Genomic DNA, 16324 nt, shown 5'->3' with positions numbered 1-16324 from the left:
CCATATATAGCTAAGGCAAATACATCTAACCCCTGTTCTTCGTCGGCATGTTGCATTAGAAAATCATAAAAGAACTTTCAAGGTAGGTAAACATGTTCTTATTTCTTCTTTGTATATGAATCCACAATCTCCTTGTCTATCCCTATGAGGTGGGCCAAATTCTTACGGAATCCTGATTTGTGTTTTTTGACATATATCTTGTTAGGAGCCTTGAGGTGCAAGCCCAACAAAGTCGAATATTCTTCAATGATTGGTAACATATCGACTTTATTGAAGATGAAATACTTGTATGCAGGATCCCAGAATTACGTTGCAGCTCTAATTAGTTGATTGTCAACACTTACTGCAAGAAGGTGTGCTATATGCCCATGTTTTTAGCAAAACTTCTCTTGTCTAGCTAGGCTCATCTTCTTCCATATATCAACCAAATCCTCTAGATTATTTTGTTTGAAGAGGATAAATGTTTCTTGAGATAGTGTAGAATCATAGCCGATTGGTAAACAATCCCCCATCTTTAGTTAAATCTTTTCTGACTGGACTTTTACTTTGTTGGGTGGCTCACAATGAGCTAATACAAATAAGGAGCAAATAATCATTCTGTGGAGTCCATGAAACACTTTTTGTAGAAGATCATCTTTTAAGCAAATGTTCTTTATGCAACTTTATGATATGAGCATGAACCAATGCAAAAGAATGAGAAAAAAGGTTAGTATACCAAATAAGAAGAAATAAATAAATAACTATGTAAATTAAAACATTACCCAAAATAAGAGGAATGAACTCCTATGCTTTTGGTCAATTCTAAAGGGAAGGAGATTGCTCTATCTATAGGTTAGGCATTCTTAAAGTTCACTATATGTCGTTCAAGGTTAAAAGTCTAAAGGTTCTTAAATTGTTCCTTACATCATTGTCCGTTACAGACTAGTAAGGCACCCAAATCCTCACCCATTATAGGTTATAAGCGAAAAAGGTTCAATTTGAGTGGGAGTATTTCGCTAGCCACTACGAAGGCATTAAACCTCATGAAAGTAATAGGTACTTTACTCCCTCATAGAGGGACAGAGCTCAGGTATAGAGCTCATGTTATGCACATGCATATGAATGACAGAATTAACAAAGTAAATAAATATGAATATAAAATCTATACAAAAGGTTCAATTTTATTAGGCTTTTGGATAACATGAATTTATTTGTTGGCCTGACTCTCAGATGTCCTCAGTGGAGTTGCCAAACTGTTATAATGTCTAGATCAGGGGATCTATCACTAGACATTGACTTTAGGAGTCACCACTAATCTTTTTTATTTAGGTGCGATTGGCCACCTAAGGAATCTATCCTTTCAAGGAACATTTAAGCTCAACTAAGGGCCCCTAAAAAAATAGGTTCAGGTCTGTTAACTAGAATAAGCTTCAAGAGTTCAGTTATGAGTGAAGAAGGTTATAGCAGCCTCACAACGCCCATCGAAAGATGGTACAAGCTCAAATTCGTGTTATCCAATAAGCCTTAAAAATTTTACCAAGTAATTAATTATTAGAAATTATTCTTAATTAACTCCAATACTTTTGGTAGAAAATTAAGAAAATCTTCTCACCTCAAAAGTATGCAAGAAAACTATTGTTTCACTTGTAAAGACTCTATCGTCGAATTATTTAATATTTAAAAAAAATTCAAGAAATAAAAAAAGAAAAAGAAATAAAATAAAACAAAACAAAAAGGAATAATGATTCAACTTTTTGATACAAATCTTTTTCTTTTTACCTTTTTTTTTTAAAAAAAAAAGAACTCATTGCTTTTGTACAAGAAAAATTGATACTTTTAACTTTTCCTTAAAGCATTTAGAGTTTCTATTTTAAGGAAAATTGATACTTTCAACTTTTCTTTAAAATATTTTTCTTGATAATTTTTATTTTTAAGGAAAATTGGTACTTCCAACTTTTTCCCAAAAATATTTTTTTTTAATTTTGAAATTCTAATTTTGAGGAAAATTGATACTTTCAACTTTTCCTCAAAATACTTTTTGAAAATTTTATTTTAAAAATTTTATTTTAAAGAAAAATTGATACTTTTAACTTTTTTCCTAAAAATATATATTTTTTAAACCTTTTATTTTTCAGAGAAATTGATACTTTCAAATTTCTCTTAAAAAAATATTTTGTGTTCAAAGGAACTTGATACAATTAAATTTCCTTCAAAAATATATTTTTTTAAAATTTATCCTCAAAGAAAATTGATACTTTCAACTTTTGCTCAAAATATTTTTTTTTAGAAATTTTTATTTTTTTTAGAAAAAAATTAAAATTAAGGAATACCAAATAATTCTAAATTTAAAATAATAAAAATAATAAATAAACAAAATAAAATCAACCTTGAATCAGCTCTACTAGGAGTTGAAATCGACTCGGCTAGAGAAAGAAAAACGGCTTAAGAATGCGGCTTCGGCAAAATCGGCTCGGCTCAGTTTGATGGCTGAGATGCGGGTCAAAAGCGGGTTGCATTGCGGGTCGGGTCGCCCGAATGAAAAACACGCGGATCTCGGGTTTTCTTTAAACTCAAAACAACATTGTTTTTCGGTATTATAAAAGGCAAATTTCAGCCTTTCTTCAGCAAAATTCTCTTCTTCCCTCTCTCTTTCTACTCCCATTTTCTCTCTCTCTTTCTATCCCTCTCAAGAACATTGGTTGAAATTTAATCAAATTCTGAAAATTTTCATCAGAATCTGGGTTGTTCGTCGGAAGTTCGTCAGAAGGTTGGTCAGTTTTTGGAAATGGTATGCTGGAAACTGGGTAATTGGTCGAAAAATTCAACCGGTGCCGGAAAGGTCACCTAAAAATTCAAATATCGCCAAAAAAATCAACTGAAATCTGGAATTTTCAAAAATTCCCAGAAAAAAATCACCAAAAATTTCCCAAAAAAATTCCTAAAATCCTTAAGATGACTTCTGACCTTTCTAAACGTCTTTTTGCTTTTCTTTTCTTCCTGTGTGTTCTTTCCGTGTCATTGGGTTCTGTTTCAACATCTATTTATAGGGATTGATCAGAAGAGTTTCTGATCAATCCTAATTCCATATGCAATTGGGATTCAAACTTTGAATCCAATCCCAACTTTGCCAATCCCCAAATTTACGGCCAAATTCATTCCAATTTTTTTTTATCCTAATCCTAATCCTAGCCGAAAATTGATCAAGAAAAAAGATAAAAATAAAAATAATAGATAAATAATAAAATATATTAATATATAACTAAAAAAATTAACAGATAAATAAATAAAAAAATTAATAGATAAATAATAATAATATAATAATCATAATCATAATAATAATCATAATCATAATAATAATGAAAAATAATAAAATTAAAAATTAAATTAAATTAAATTAAATTAAAATTAAAAAAAATGAGCCCATGTTACCCATTTGGACCAGGACTAGACCAAATTGGGTGTCTACATGAGTTATTTTTTATTTTTTGTTTTTGTTTTTTTTGTTTTTGTTGTGTTTCAATTTTTCAAATTTTTTTATTTTTTTGTTAGATAAATTTTGTGAGAAAATGATATCAATTGATGTATTTACATGTCAACCCATTTGGCCTTTTTTTTTTTTTTAACTTTCCCCTTTTATTTTTTGAAATAGGTAAATTTTGGAATAAAAACGATGAATAAAGATGGCAAAAAAAAATTTTTAACTAGGAATAACTCATGGGTATCCAGCTAATTTTATTAAAAAAGGCACTAACTTTGAGAGAATTTCAAAGGCATAAACAATAATAATAAATGCTATATTAATTATTGGTTAAGAAAAGAAAAAACACAGGGATCTCAAGTTTGAACTTGTATAAGCTTACTTTTAATGAATCTCATGTACTATGATGTAGAAGCAATTTTCTCTTGACATATTATTAGTGAATACTAAAATATTTCACAATGCAAATACATCATATATAGTAATATTTTATTTTATAAAAATAGTTAAAATTTTTAATTATTTGTATTTCTATTTGATTTTTACACACTCATTGTGTGGGTGAAAAAGAAAAAATGTTTTGAAAACAAGGGACATTACCTAATAAAAAACTTACTTGATGAGTTAAGTGTATAGTTTTTTTTTTTTTTTAATACATCTTAAACAAAGTAAAAATGTAAATGCCTATAGAGGTTGGTTGAGTAATAAGATTTGAATACTCGTTTGTAAGATTTAGATTCGAATCTCACTACCAACAGTTTTCTTGATGGACGATATGTAAATCTAGTATAAATCTTCTTTGAGGTCTACGGTCTGTTCTTATTTTGAAATAGGAAAGCTTTCCTTCACCATAAATTTTTAAATAAAAAAAAACTTAATATCTTTACTAACATATTTTTATTATTATTTCATTTTGACTTTTAAGTAACTTTACTAATTAAATTTAAATTACTTTGATTTGTAAAATAACTAACTCAGAAGTTTTAAGAATATTATAAATTACTTTTTTTTTAACAAAAAAAGATAGAGCCCTTACTATTTTGCAACTCTCTCGTGTAAAACGTGGAGTCATGGGGCCTTATAAAGTGTACAAGACAAAAAATTAAAAGAAAGAAACAGAAAAAGGAAAAGAAAGAATGCGAAAAGATAAATTAGTTTCACCAATGTTTGTAAAAGGAGAGAAAAAAAAAATAGAGGGCCCAAAATCAAAAGCTTGACTCATTTTATTTGTTGTGAAGACCAAGTCCATCCCAGGACTTTCCTCTTGAAGGCTCAGTCATAATGGCGAGTTGATTCCTATTTAAGAATTGCTTTGAGCAAACTTCGTTAACCATCCTGCAATTTCATTGATTTGCTTTTCCTCCACAGCCATGAACATGAGAATATTCCATTTTCTTTCGCTAGCTTTAGTGTTCATTCATTGTTTCATGGTTTGCTACGCCATGATTGTGAGGAACCTTACCACAGACCAACATGCTCTTCTCGAATTTAAGCACCAAATCATTGATCCTCACAACATCTTAGCCAACAACTGGACCATCAATACTTCTGTTTGCAATTGGGTTGGTGTCTCTTGCGCATCTAAGCATAGGAGAGTCAACACTTTGAATCTTACCAACATGAATCTTACAGGAACTGTCCCTCCACAATTGGGAAATCTCTCGTTTTTAGTATCTCTTGATTTGAGTCACAACAATTTCCATGGCCATTTGCCGAGAGAGTTGGGGCAATTAAGTCGTCTGAAACTCATCGAATTAAGTTCCAATTTTCTTAGTGGGGAAATTCCTTCATGGTTTGGGAGATTAAATAAAGTTTTATACTTGAGTCTCCAGAACAATAATTTGACAGGTACAATCCCTCAATCACTAGCTAAAATGTCCAACTTGAAGATCTTGGATTTGAAGTACAATCTCGTTCAAGGACACATTCCACCCGAGATAAGTGATCTTCGAAATCTAAAGATACTTCGTCTGGCATTTAATCAACTTTCTGGCTCTGTACCTTCAGCTATTTATAACATTTCCTCCCTGCATATGATTTCTCTTGCATTCAATAGTCTATCTGGTAGCTTGCCAGAAAATATATGTCGCCATTTTCCCAATCTTGAGGTACTTTACTTGACCTCAAATGAGTTTTTTGGTCAAATTCCATCTAGTATAGATGAGTGCAGGTGTCTTCAAAATTTGTCATTAAGTATCAATAGATTCAGTGGCAACATTCCAAGGAGTATTGGAAATTTAACGAGGCTCAGAATGCTATCCTTGGGTGGAAATAATTTGGAAGGTAAGGTTTTTTTTTTTTTTTTTTAATTTTCCTTTGATAATTTGATAATTTATTAAATTAGCTACTTTATTTATAATTAATTATTTTCCTATTAAATTAAAACATGACTAGTTTTATTTATTTTCTTATCAACATTGAAGTTTTTGTCAAAATAAACTTTATTTGATAATTTGAAATTACCGTAAAAGAATTACTTTTATAATTTGGAAAGTAAGTGCTAAAATTAATTTAATTATTGATATCATGTTAAAACTCCTAAATATTAACAGTGACCATGAAACTCATGTTATTTTCTCAGGTAAAATTTCTTGGCTGAAAATAATTTTTTGTATTTTTTTGAAAAATTAATTTAATTTTTGGAAATATTCAGTTTTTAAATTTAAAAAATAAATTTAACTCTTAACCATAAAAAATATTTTAAATTAAATATTCTTTAGTTACATGGCATAAAAAGGTGAATCCTTTTGAATTTTGAGTTGAAATTTGTCGCATGACATGTTTCATTGATTTTTCATTGATGGTTGATGAAATATATTATTTTGAAACAATTTTAGAAAGTTATGGATGTAAACTACAATTTTAAATTTGTGGATGACAATGAAATATTGCACAAAAGTTATATATAATTGGTATAGTTTGCTAAAAAATGAAAAGAAGGTAAAGGACAAATAGAAAAAATTCATCCAAATGAACTTAAGTTTCTTTTATGTTTTCCCCATTATGAGTAAAAATTTTGGTATTTAATCTCTTTTGAGATAATGTTTAGAATGAGAATTTAATTATCTAATTTAATCAATAATCTCATAAAATTAGGAGAAAATGATTTCATAATGAATAGTGATGCGAAGCAAAAAAATGCCTCGTGCTGCTTGACCCAGCTTTTGCAATTCGGTTTCTGTTATTTTCACAGGTGAGATCCCTTCTGAAATTGGAAATCTTTTGAGCTTGGAGATATTTGCTGCCCAAAATATGAGCCTTGTTGGTCCAATGCCAGCTTCCATCCTGAACCTTTCTTCCTTGAAAGAAATTTATCTCCATAACAATAGTATCTCTGGCAGTATTCCCTCAAATATTGGTGCTTGCAGCAATCTTCAAAACTTATTATTATCTTTTAATCGGTTCAATGGATTCATTCCAAGAAGTATAGGAAATTTAACCAAACTTGAGGAGATATATCTAGGTGATAATGATGTAGAAGGTAAGCTTTTGCATTTGATTATTTAGATTTCAATTGATTGATATTTATTACTATTTATATTAGAAAAAGAATAAAAAGAAATAAGTAAAAAATAAAAATTAATAGAATGACCAACATGAAAATAGTCATTTTTTGGTTTTCTTTTATACTTTTCTCATTTTGACTCAAACTTTTGGTATTGAAAAAATTAATTATTCCTTTATATTTTAAACATTGAAGAAATTAGGAATTTCTTGTGTAATTGAGTTTTAAATGAACTATTTTCTTCCTAGAACTTACATTTAAAATTTGAAATAAACATTTAATAGGCTGATAAATGTCATTATTAAATTAGTTAACCAAACTACTTTTTTATATTTCCTTCTTTTATTTTTTTCTCTTTTTTGTTTTTCTCCTTTTCTTTCTTTATATTTTAATATTTCCTTTTTTCCATTTTTTTCAAATAAACAAAAATTTTGATAAAAATAATTTTTTGTACTTTTTGAAAACTAATTTATATTTTTTTTCTTGGAAATAATCCATTTTTAAATTAAAAAAATAAATTTAACTCTTAACCATAATAAATATTGTAAATTAAATATTTTTTAGTTACATAGCAAAAAAAAAAAAAGAATCATTTTGGTTTTTGAGTTGAAATTTTAGTCACATGGCATGTTTCATTGATTTTTCATTCATAGTTGATGAAATATGTGAATTTGAAACATTTTTAGAAGGTTATGGATATAAATTACGTTTTGTGTTTGAAAATGAAATATTATACAAAAGTTACAGATAATTAGTATATTTTACTCAAAAATGAACAGAAAGTAAAAGACAAATAAAAAATATCAACCATATGAACTTAAGTTTCTTTCCTGTTTTCCTCAGCATGACTCAAAATTTTGGTATTTAATCGCTTTTGAGATAATATTTAGAATGAGAATATAATTAACTAATTTAATCAATAATCTCATAAAATTTGGAGAAAATGATTTCATTATCTAATTTAATCATCCACTTGACCGAGCTCTTACAACTTGGTTTTTGTTATTATCACAGGTGAGATCCCTTCAGAAATTGGAAATCTTATGAGCTTGGAGATATTTGCTGCCGAAAACATGAGGCTAGTTGGTCCAATACCAACTTCCATCTTTAACCTTACTTCTTTGAAAGCAATTTATCTCTATAGCAATAATCTCTCTGGTAGTATTCCAAATAATATATGTTACTCTCTTTTCAAACTTGAGGTGCTTTACATATCCCACAACGAATTTTTTGGTTACCTTCCATCAAATATTGGTGACTGCGGCAATCTTCGAAATTTATCATTATCTTTTAATCGATTCAATGGACACATTCCAAGAAGTATAGGAAATTTAACCAAACTTGAGGGGATATATCTAGGTGAAAATGATATAGAAGGTAAACTTTTGCATATGATTATTTAGATTTCAATTGATTGATATTTATTACTATTTATAATGAAAAAGAGAATAAAAAAAAATAACTAAAAAATAAAAATTAATAGAATGGCCAACACGAAAATAGTCATATCTTGGTTTTCTTTTGTTCTTTTCTCATTTTGACTAAAACTTTTGGTATTGAAAAAATTAATTATTCCTTCATATTTTAAACATTGAAAAAATTAGGAATTTCTTGTGTAATTGACTTTTATTGCATTTTAAATAACCTCAATATTATTGGAATGTTTAGAAAGTGGATAGTTTTATAATAGTAAGTTGTTGTTCCTTTGTAGGTGAAATTCCATGGGAGATTGGGAATCTTATTTCATTGGAGATATTATTTGCATCATCCATGCGTTTAAATGGGTTGATTCCACATGTTATCTTCAACATTTCTTCTTTGAAAATAATTGACCTCTCGAACAATAATCTATCAGGTAATTTTATTATAAACATTTCAGTGCTTTTATATTTTAAATTGTTTACTTTAGTTTCAAAAAAGTTTACTTTAGAATTATAAAACAAATAATCATAAAATTATGAAAACTGTTAAACAAATGAGGTGCCATTGAAAGGCTTGAGAAATGATTTTCTAAACCTTTTTATCTTATTAAATCAAATACTGTTTCCAATTAAATTAGGGAAAGGCAAAACAAAGACTCAGGAATTTGAAAACCAAACCTAAAAATCGAAATTCCATCTTTTGGAAAATATTTTTAATTTTTTAGTAAACGTTTTATGATTGAATGATACCCTAATTAGGATGCACACCAGTACCTAAGACTACAAGGTAGGCCAAGGTGGAAAAAAGTTAGGTACCCAACACTTACGATGCCAATATGGCTATTATTTATTATCCCATTGCAATTATATATGGTGAAATTACTTGATTTGTTTTATAATGTAATAAAAAGTAAAATTAACGTACTTTGTTAATTACTCCCATATTTATTTAATACCGTCTTACTTAATTTATTGTTACATTTAACTTAAAGTCGTAATATAATATTTTTATATTTTTATATTTATTTATCTGCAAATATTTAAAATCCATATTGTGTAACAAAAAATGTAACAATGTATTTCATTACTTTTATATCTATTAATAGTGTGTATCTACGTGGAGTAGTTTCATTGGCTATATGTGAAATGTTTCATAAAAATTAAATCATATAGATATCATTAAATTGATTAAAACTGTTAAGTACATATTAAAAGGATTATCAAAATTCAAAAGTTCATGATGAGGGATAAATTAAATAAAATTCAAATGAATATATTTGATATTCACCATAACAAAGTTATAAAAAAAAATAATATTCAGATTCTATAAGTATAGTCAAAAGTTAATATGCTGTAATCATACAAAATTCTCATGAATGTATTTGAGCTATTTGTTAACTACCCATTTTTTTCCCACTGCATGTAAAAATTTTGAAACTTGAAAAAAAAAAAAAAAAACCTGAATAGCAAGAAGAAAATAATGAAAGAATGAAAATGAGAAGTAGAAGCAGATAGAGATTCTAGAAATGAAAATATGATATAAAAAATTACATATAAAAAGTGTATTCTAAAATAAAAATTGCATAAAAAATCGTAACTAAAACCTGTATCGCAATGATTGTTTAATTTGAAGTAGGAAGGAAACAGTCTTTCCACATCAATAAAACCAAATTATAAACCTTTTAGTGTTTATTCCCTCAAATATTTTTCTTCTAACACCAATTTAAAGTTTCATTAAATTGAAACTGATCCATTTTGTAATTTTTTATTATTAGCTAATGACATCAGGTCAATTCATTTTTTAGTTTTTCTAAATTTACTATTTATTAACAACATGTAATATTTTATTAAAATTAATATAATTTTATTATTTATTAACAAGGTGTAGTATTATAATAAAATATTAAATTTAAATCTTCTATAATATAAAATTTTTATTGAATAGATAAGGTAATTTTAATTTGAGCATTATTATATTACATATAAATAATGAATTTAAATATGAAAATTAAAAATTAGATTAAAATTATTATGACATTATATATTAAGTCCACTCTTTTAATACAAAAATTAAGGCTCATACGTTTACTTAGCCTATATTATTTTTTACTCAACCCATTCTTTTAAGACAAATGAGTAAAGTTTATATGGTAATTGTGGACCAAACCTATTATTAATTATATTTAACAAAAACCAATTTTAAAAAAATATATATTAACAAAACCATTGTTTTAAAATATAGTATTAATGATTTTCGTAGTTGTACTCCGTTCCTAAAAGAAATCAACATTCAAAATTAAAAGATAAACATTCTTCACTCATCCAACCATGTGTCAATTTGCAATTCGTCCCCAACGACCATACTTTTATCACAGGATTGTTTTAGTATAATTAATAGATTTTGTCTAAAGTTATCTAACTTTTTTATCTGGAGCATTTCAGTTATAATTTTTTTTACTATGATATTACAATTATTTGCTAATCATAATAAAATATTATATAGGGCTCATCATTTATTTATAAATTATGGGTTACATATAAAATTTTGATAAATCTCACATAATTTTAAATTATAATTAATTAATTATATTATAATAATTATAAATTTATGTTCTTTTTTATGTTATTATATGCAATAAAAATAAGTGCTACTTTTACCCTTTTTTGTTGTCAAATTAGAGAATTTAACTGTTCTTTTACGAAATAAAAAGCAATAGTTGTGTAATTTTTTTTTTTTTTTGCTAAGTCATATTTATATTAGAGATCAAATCAGTGAAATACAACAATCTTACCAAGAAACATAGTTAAAAACATACCAGAAACAACAAAAAAACAGCTAGCACGATTCTAACGAAAGACTTCCACCTAAAAAGAAGAAATCATGACATCCAAACAAAAAAGAAAAAAAAAAAAAAACACCACCGTGGTCGTTAAACAAATAATGAGAGCAAACACCACTATCCCTTACAGAACAAAATCACCACCCACCTTTGCCATCACATCTACCATATCATTCAGCTTTTTAAAAAATTTTCATCAAACTGGATGCCCCAATTGATCTCCAAAGCATCACAATTTCAGAAAATATAGACAACAACTTTCATGGTTGATGATTCCTTTTACATAGGGGCACTTCCATATCCCAAAAGCATACAAATAGCAAAACGTAAAACTCCCAACATTAACCTCATAACCACTATCATATCCTTCTAGAAAAGCTCTATTTCGAGAATGAATATCTTAATCTGATAAGTGCTCTTGAACATTGGAAGCTAGAGGTGTCCGTATCTGGCGAGACTTGCGATTGGATCTTGTCCAATATTTTGCCTTACCTTTTTTCCTTCTTTTACCTGCTCGAATAGTAGTAACAAGGTGAAATTTTTCTTCAACTTCGAAAAGTTTCTCAGCGTCTATATCACTATTGCTCATAAGCTCAATAGAAACTCCTGACCAAGTTCCAGAGATAATAACATACTTTCCTCTCACAAGATTTGATCAATGGCATTTGTAGTATCAGGATATCTAACTATCCCAACAGCATTCCGTTGTAATCCCACCAAATTTAAATTTTCAGGAATGTATTCAAGGATGTTAAGCGATTTTAAAACCTTTTCTTTTTGACCATCTGATACAATGTTATCCTTTAACTGAGTGGATTTGACAGACATATGAACCACCTCTGCATAAGATCGTCCATCTCTAAAGTCTTCTATGCAGCTAACACCTTTTTCCATGTGGTGAGTGGTGGGTTTAGAACTAGCATGAGACCTTTGATCAAAACTTGCCATTTGAACACAGAGTGGAATAACTCAGGTGCTAACCATTTAGAAATTTGACAGCCCTCAATGCATCCCGCAGATCAAGATAATGGACAAAACCAACTAAGACATTTTTGGCTCTCTTTTGATCTTTTGGGACATAAAAATCAACAACCCTCTCACATCTGACAGAACATTGCTTGGGATTAAAGAGACTACATCGTGGAAAAATTCCATCAACAAACAGTGTAACAAATTTTTTTCTCGCAAGGTAATGTTCTTATGTGGCCGTCATAGCATCCAAGAAGAGATTTTTGACTTACCTTTACTTCACCCTCTAAATCGGAACTAAGGCAAGGCTTTTCACCCTGCAATAATTGTGTAATCGAAAGCATCATTTTAAAATCTTTTTCATTAGTTTCACATTTTTTGTCATCATATTACTAAATTTTTTATTGTAGTAGGAAAATGTATACAGTATTACTCCAACATATCTCAAATGAACCTCCTCTGTTAGAGCATTCGTAAGGTTCTATCTGACCTTAGGGAAGAAAAAAAGTGATTTTCAAACTAAAAAGAGTACATGTACTTTTAACAATCTTTGAACAGAATCTTTGTATTTATCTCTTTTATTATGCATATAGTCTAAAATGAAAGAAATTTTATCATTTCTCTTGAGTCTTTTTTCCTGAAATGGCATAGATAAAAATTTTAATTTATTTCCAAATATTTACACTTTCTCAAAGAAATTAATGTAAATATATTTTTATTTTTTATTTTCTTCATTTTTGTCTTGTTTCTTTTTCTTTAATGAACAATTTCATCATCCAAAATTTCTTTAATCTTTTTATCATTAAAGCAATTGAGATAAGTTAAAGAAATAAAATTCTCACATAAATGGAAAACATTTTAAGCATATACTAGAAAACTTAATAATATTTTCTTTTCTCCCTACCTTTCTTCTATCTTCATTTTTCTTTTTCTTTTCCTTTTTCCTCTTTTTTACTTTATTATACGTAAGCATGGAGCCTTCTGATAATTATAAATATGAAAAATATTTATAAACTATATATACATTCCAGATCATCAAACAAGAAAAACTTGAAGTTGTTTCATATTTATAATTTTTTCATGTTTCTCCTCACTCATGTTCGTATATGTAAGCATTGCATTCACTTCAGCTTGCATCATAGATTCATGAAAAACACAACAAAGCAAAACAATTAATTTATTTCTTGTATGGAAAGTTGAAAACTTATTTTTTCTCATTTTAGGTAAATTACCATACATGAGCTCTGCTTCAAATCTTGAGCAGCTTTACTTATGGGAGAATAATCTCAGTGGAAATATTCCTGACTCTATCTCCAATGTTTCTAAGCTCAGAGTCCTAGATTTAGATGGAAACTCATTCTATGGCCTTATTCCAAATACACTTGGGAATTTGAGGTTCCTTGAGATTTTGAACCTTCCGTCGAATGATTTGACCACCAAAATTTCAACTCATGGGTGGAGCTTTCTCAATTCCTTGGCAAATTGCAGGTATCTAAGAATTTTGGACCTATCATTCAACCCATTGAATGGAATTCTTCCAACTTCTATCTCAAATCTTTCCACATCACTTCAAAAATTATTGATCGTTGATTGCAAAATTAGAGGCAGCATTCTCATGGAAATTGGTAGCTTAAGCAACGCTATATTGTTAGACCTTTCTTCTAATAAATTGACTGGACCTATTCCAACAACAATAGGAAGGCTAAAAAATCTCCAACTTTTGAATCTTTCTGGGAATAAGTTACAAGGCTCTATCCCACACGATCTTTGTGGTTTGGAGGGATTGTACGAATTATCATTGGGTGCTAATGAGCTTGATGGACCTTTACCGACATGTTTGTGTGATTTGACTTCTCTGAGACATCTATACTTGTTCTCCAACAAATTGTATTCGCAAATACCTTTAACTTTTTGGAGCCTTAAAGATATCTTAGAAGTGGACTTTTCATCAAACAATCTTAGCGGCTCACTTCCACTTGACGTTGGAAATTTGAAGGTACTTATCTCTTTGAATTTGTCAAGGAATTTATTATCAAGTGATATTCCGTCCACAATTGGAAGTCTCTATGATCTACAGGTTTTGAATCTTTCTAGAAATAGATTACAAGGCCCTATTCCAAAATCATTGGGTCACTTGATAAGTTTGAAAAGCTTGGATTTATCTAACAACAATCTCTCTGGAGTCATTCCCAAGTCTTTGGAAAAACTTTATGATCTCAATTATTTTAATGTGTCTTTCAATAGATTGGAAGGAGAAATACCAAGTGGAGGGCCCTTTTTGAACTTCACAGCCAAATCATTCATGAAAAATTATGCACTATGTGGTTCACCTAGACTACAAGTCTCACCTTGCAAAAATAAAATCCATCCAAAATTCAAGAAGACCGCTCTTCATGCTTTGAGGTATGTTTTACCAACATTTGCTTCAATAATAATAGTTGTAGCTGTCATAATTGTCTACAAAAAAGGGCAACAGGGGAATATGAATTTGGCAATGGTTAACGATTTAATTCCTCTCAAGAAAAGGAGAAGAATTTCGTATCATCAACTATTGCAAGGGACTGGTGGATTTAGTGGGAATAACTTACTTGGTTCAGGAAGTTTTGGCTCTGTATACAAAGGAATACTTTCAGATCGAACAGAAGTCGCAATAAAAGTTTTCAATTTGCAAATAGATGAAGCATTTAAGAGTTTTGACATTGAATGTGAAGTGATGAGCAATATCCTTCATCGCAATCTTGTCAAGGTTATTACTTGTTGTTCAACTATTGATTTCAAAGCCATAGTGCTTGAGTTCATGCCTAATGGGAGCCTTGAGAAATGGTTATATTCTTACAATTATGTATTGGATATCCTACAAAGAATCAACATAATGATAGATGTTGCATCGGCATTAGAATACCTCCATTTGGGACATCCGATTCCTATAATCCATTGTGACCTAAAACCAAGTAATGTCTTATTGGATGAGGACATGGTTGCACACGTGGGAGATTTTGGAATTGCCAAGCTATTGGGAGAAGGAGATTCCATCAAACAAACAATGACACTAGCTACTGTTGGCTATATGGCACCAGGTGATTTTTTCATTTTTTTAATTTTTTCTCTATTCCAAGACGAGTAGATATTAGTATTTTATCATTTTATTGATGATTAATGATGCCTGAATGGCATGAGATCGTTTTAATGATTCAATTATATTTAAAATACAGAATACGGATCGATGGGAATTATTTCGACAAAAAGTGATGTTTATAGCTATGGTATTCTATTAATAGAGACTTTCACAAGAAAGAAGCCCACAGATGAAATTTTTGTTGGAGAAATGAATATAAAGCATTGGGTGAAAAGGTCATTATCTAATGAAATAATTGGTGTAATAGATTCTAGTTTAGTGCAAGAAATGGATGAATATTTTGTTATTAAGGCAAATTGTATATCATCTATTATGAGAATAGCTTTGGATTGTTCAGCTGAATTACCTGAAGATAGATTAGATATGAAGAATGTTGTCTCCATGCTGAAGAATATCAAAAGAGAATATCTAAACAACATTACGCAGGATTAATAAATATGGTAAGAAATGCAATTATATATAGTTTAAGCTTATATAAAAGTACATAGAATATATTTATCTATTTTTTTTAAAGAAGGTATTCCATTAAGCTTTATATTTTTTTGCAGGTTAAGGGTACTACTACCATAATATGTATTTTGGTTCAATAATCAAGGTACTTTCATCACTTTTGAATTTTTATCTGTATATTTATTTATTAACATTGAACTCTTTATTAAAGTAATTTTTTCTTAATAACATTTTAAATTTTACAGTAAAAACTAGAGTTTTAATTGCATTAAATCATTAAAGAGTTTAAATAATTATGAGATTTGCATAGTCGATGAATTTCAATAACTTCTATATCTAAGTAAGGAGGCATGGTAGTTGTAAACATATAAAAAGGATTTTCTTGATTAATAAATAAACTTTTCACCTGGATGGGTGGTTACATATATAGGAAGTTAGGCTCATTTTGTATATTTGTGTTTTCTTTTATGTTGCTTTTATTAAATTCATATTATTTCTCAATACATATAATTAATTATACATGTTATGTATGATTAGAAGTAACAA

At 28.6% G+C, this 16324-nt stretch overlaps 2 protein-coding genes across 2 annotated transcripts; both read left to right on the top strand.

Annotated features, from left to right (window-relative positions):
• Positions 1 to 4399: 4399 nt before the first annotated feature.
• LOC111297677 (uncharacterized) lies at positions 4400 to 5793 on the top strand. The gene has a single exon (XM_089740920.1). It carries the CDS (start codon positions 4828 to 4830, stop codon positions 5764 to 5766), a length of 939 nt encoding a protein of 312 aa, XP_089597046.1. The 5' UTR covers positions 4400 to 4827; the 3' UTR covers positions 5767 to 5793.
• A 7636-nt stretch (positions 5794 to 13429) lies between these two features.
• LOC111297686 (putative receptor-like protein kinase At3g47110) lies at positions 13430 to 15791 on the top strand. The gene is made up of 2 exons (XM_022892332.2): positions 13430 to 15269; positions 15405 to 15791. The coding sequence occupies exons 1-2, from the start codon at positions 13430 to 13432 to the stop codon at positions 15758 to 15760; spliced, it is 2196 nt and encodes a 731-aa protein (XP_022748067.2). The 3' UTR covers positions 15761 to 15791.
• The last annotated feature ends 533 nt before the right edge of the window (positions 15792 to 16324 follow it).

Source organism: Durio zibethinus, chromosome 12 (genome assembly GCF_047325235.1).
Source record: "Durio zibethinus cultivar Kanyao isolate XHJ-2024 chromosome 12, ASM4732523v1, whole genome shotgun sequence".
In the NCBI taxonomy this organism is placed as follows: domain Eukaryota; kingdom Viridiplantae; phylum Streptophyta; class Magnoliopsida; order Malvales; family Malvaceae; genus Durio; species Durio zibethinus.
Note: the sequence above shows the minus strand (reverse complement) of the source record. Positions and strands in the feature narration are given on the sequence as shown.

Excerpts from the sequence above, each read along its gene's own strand:
- LOC111297677 (XM_089740920.1), top strand. The coding sequence starts at position 4,828 with ATGAACATGAGAATATTCCATTTTCTTTCGCTAGCTTTAGTGTTCATT.
- LOC111297686 (XM_022892332.2), top strand. The coding sequence starts at position 13,430 with ATGAGCTCTGCTTCAAATCTTGAGCAGCTTTACTTATGGGAGAATAAT. Across the intron at positions 15,270-15,404 it reads TGTTGGCTATATGGCACCAG|AATACGGATCGATGGGAATT; the intron begins GTGATTTTTTCA and ends TTTAAAATACAG.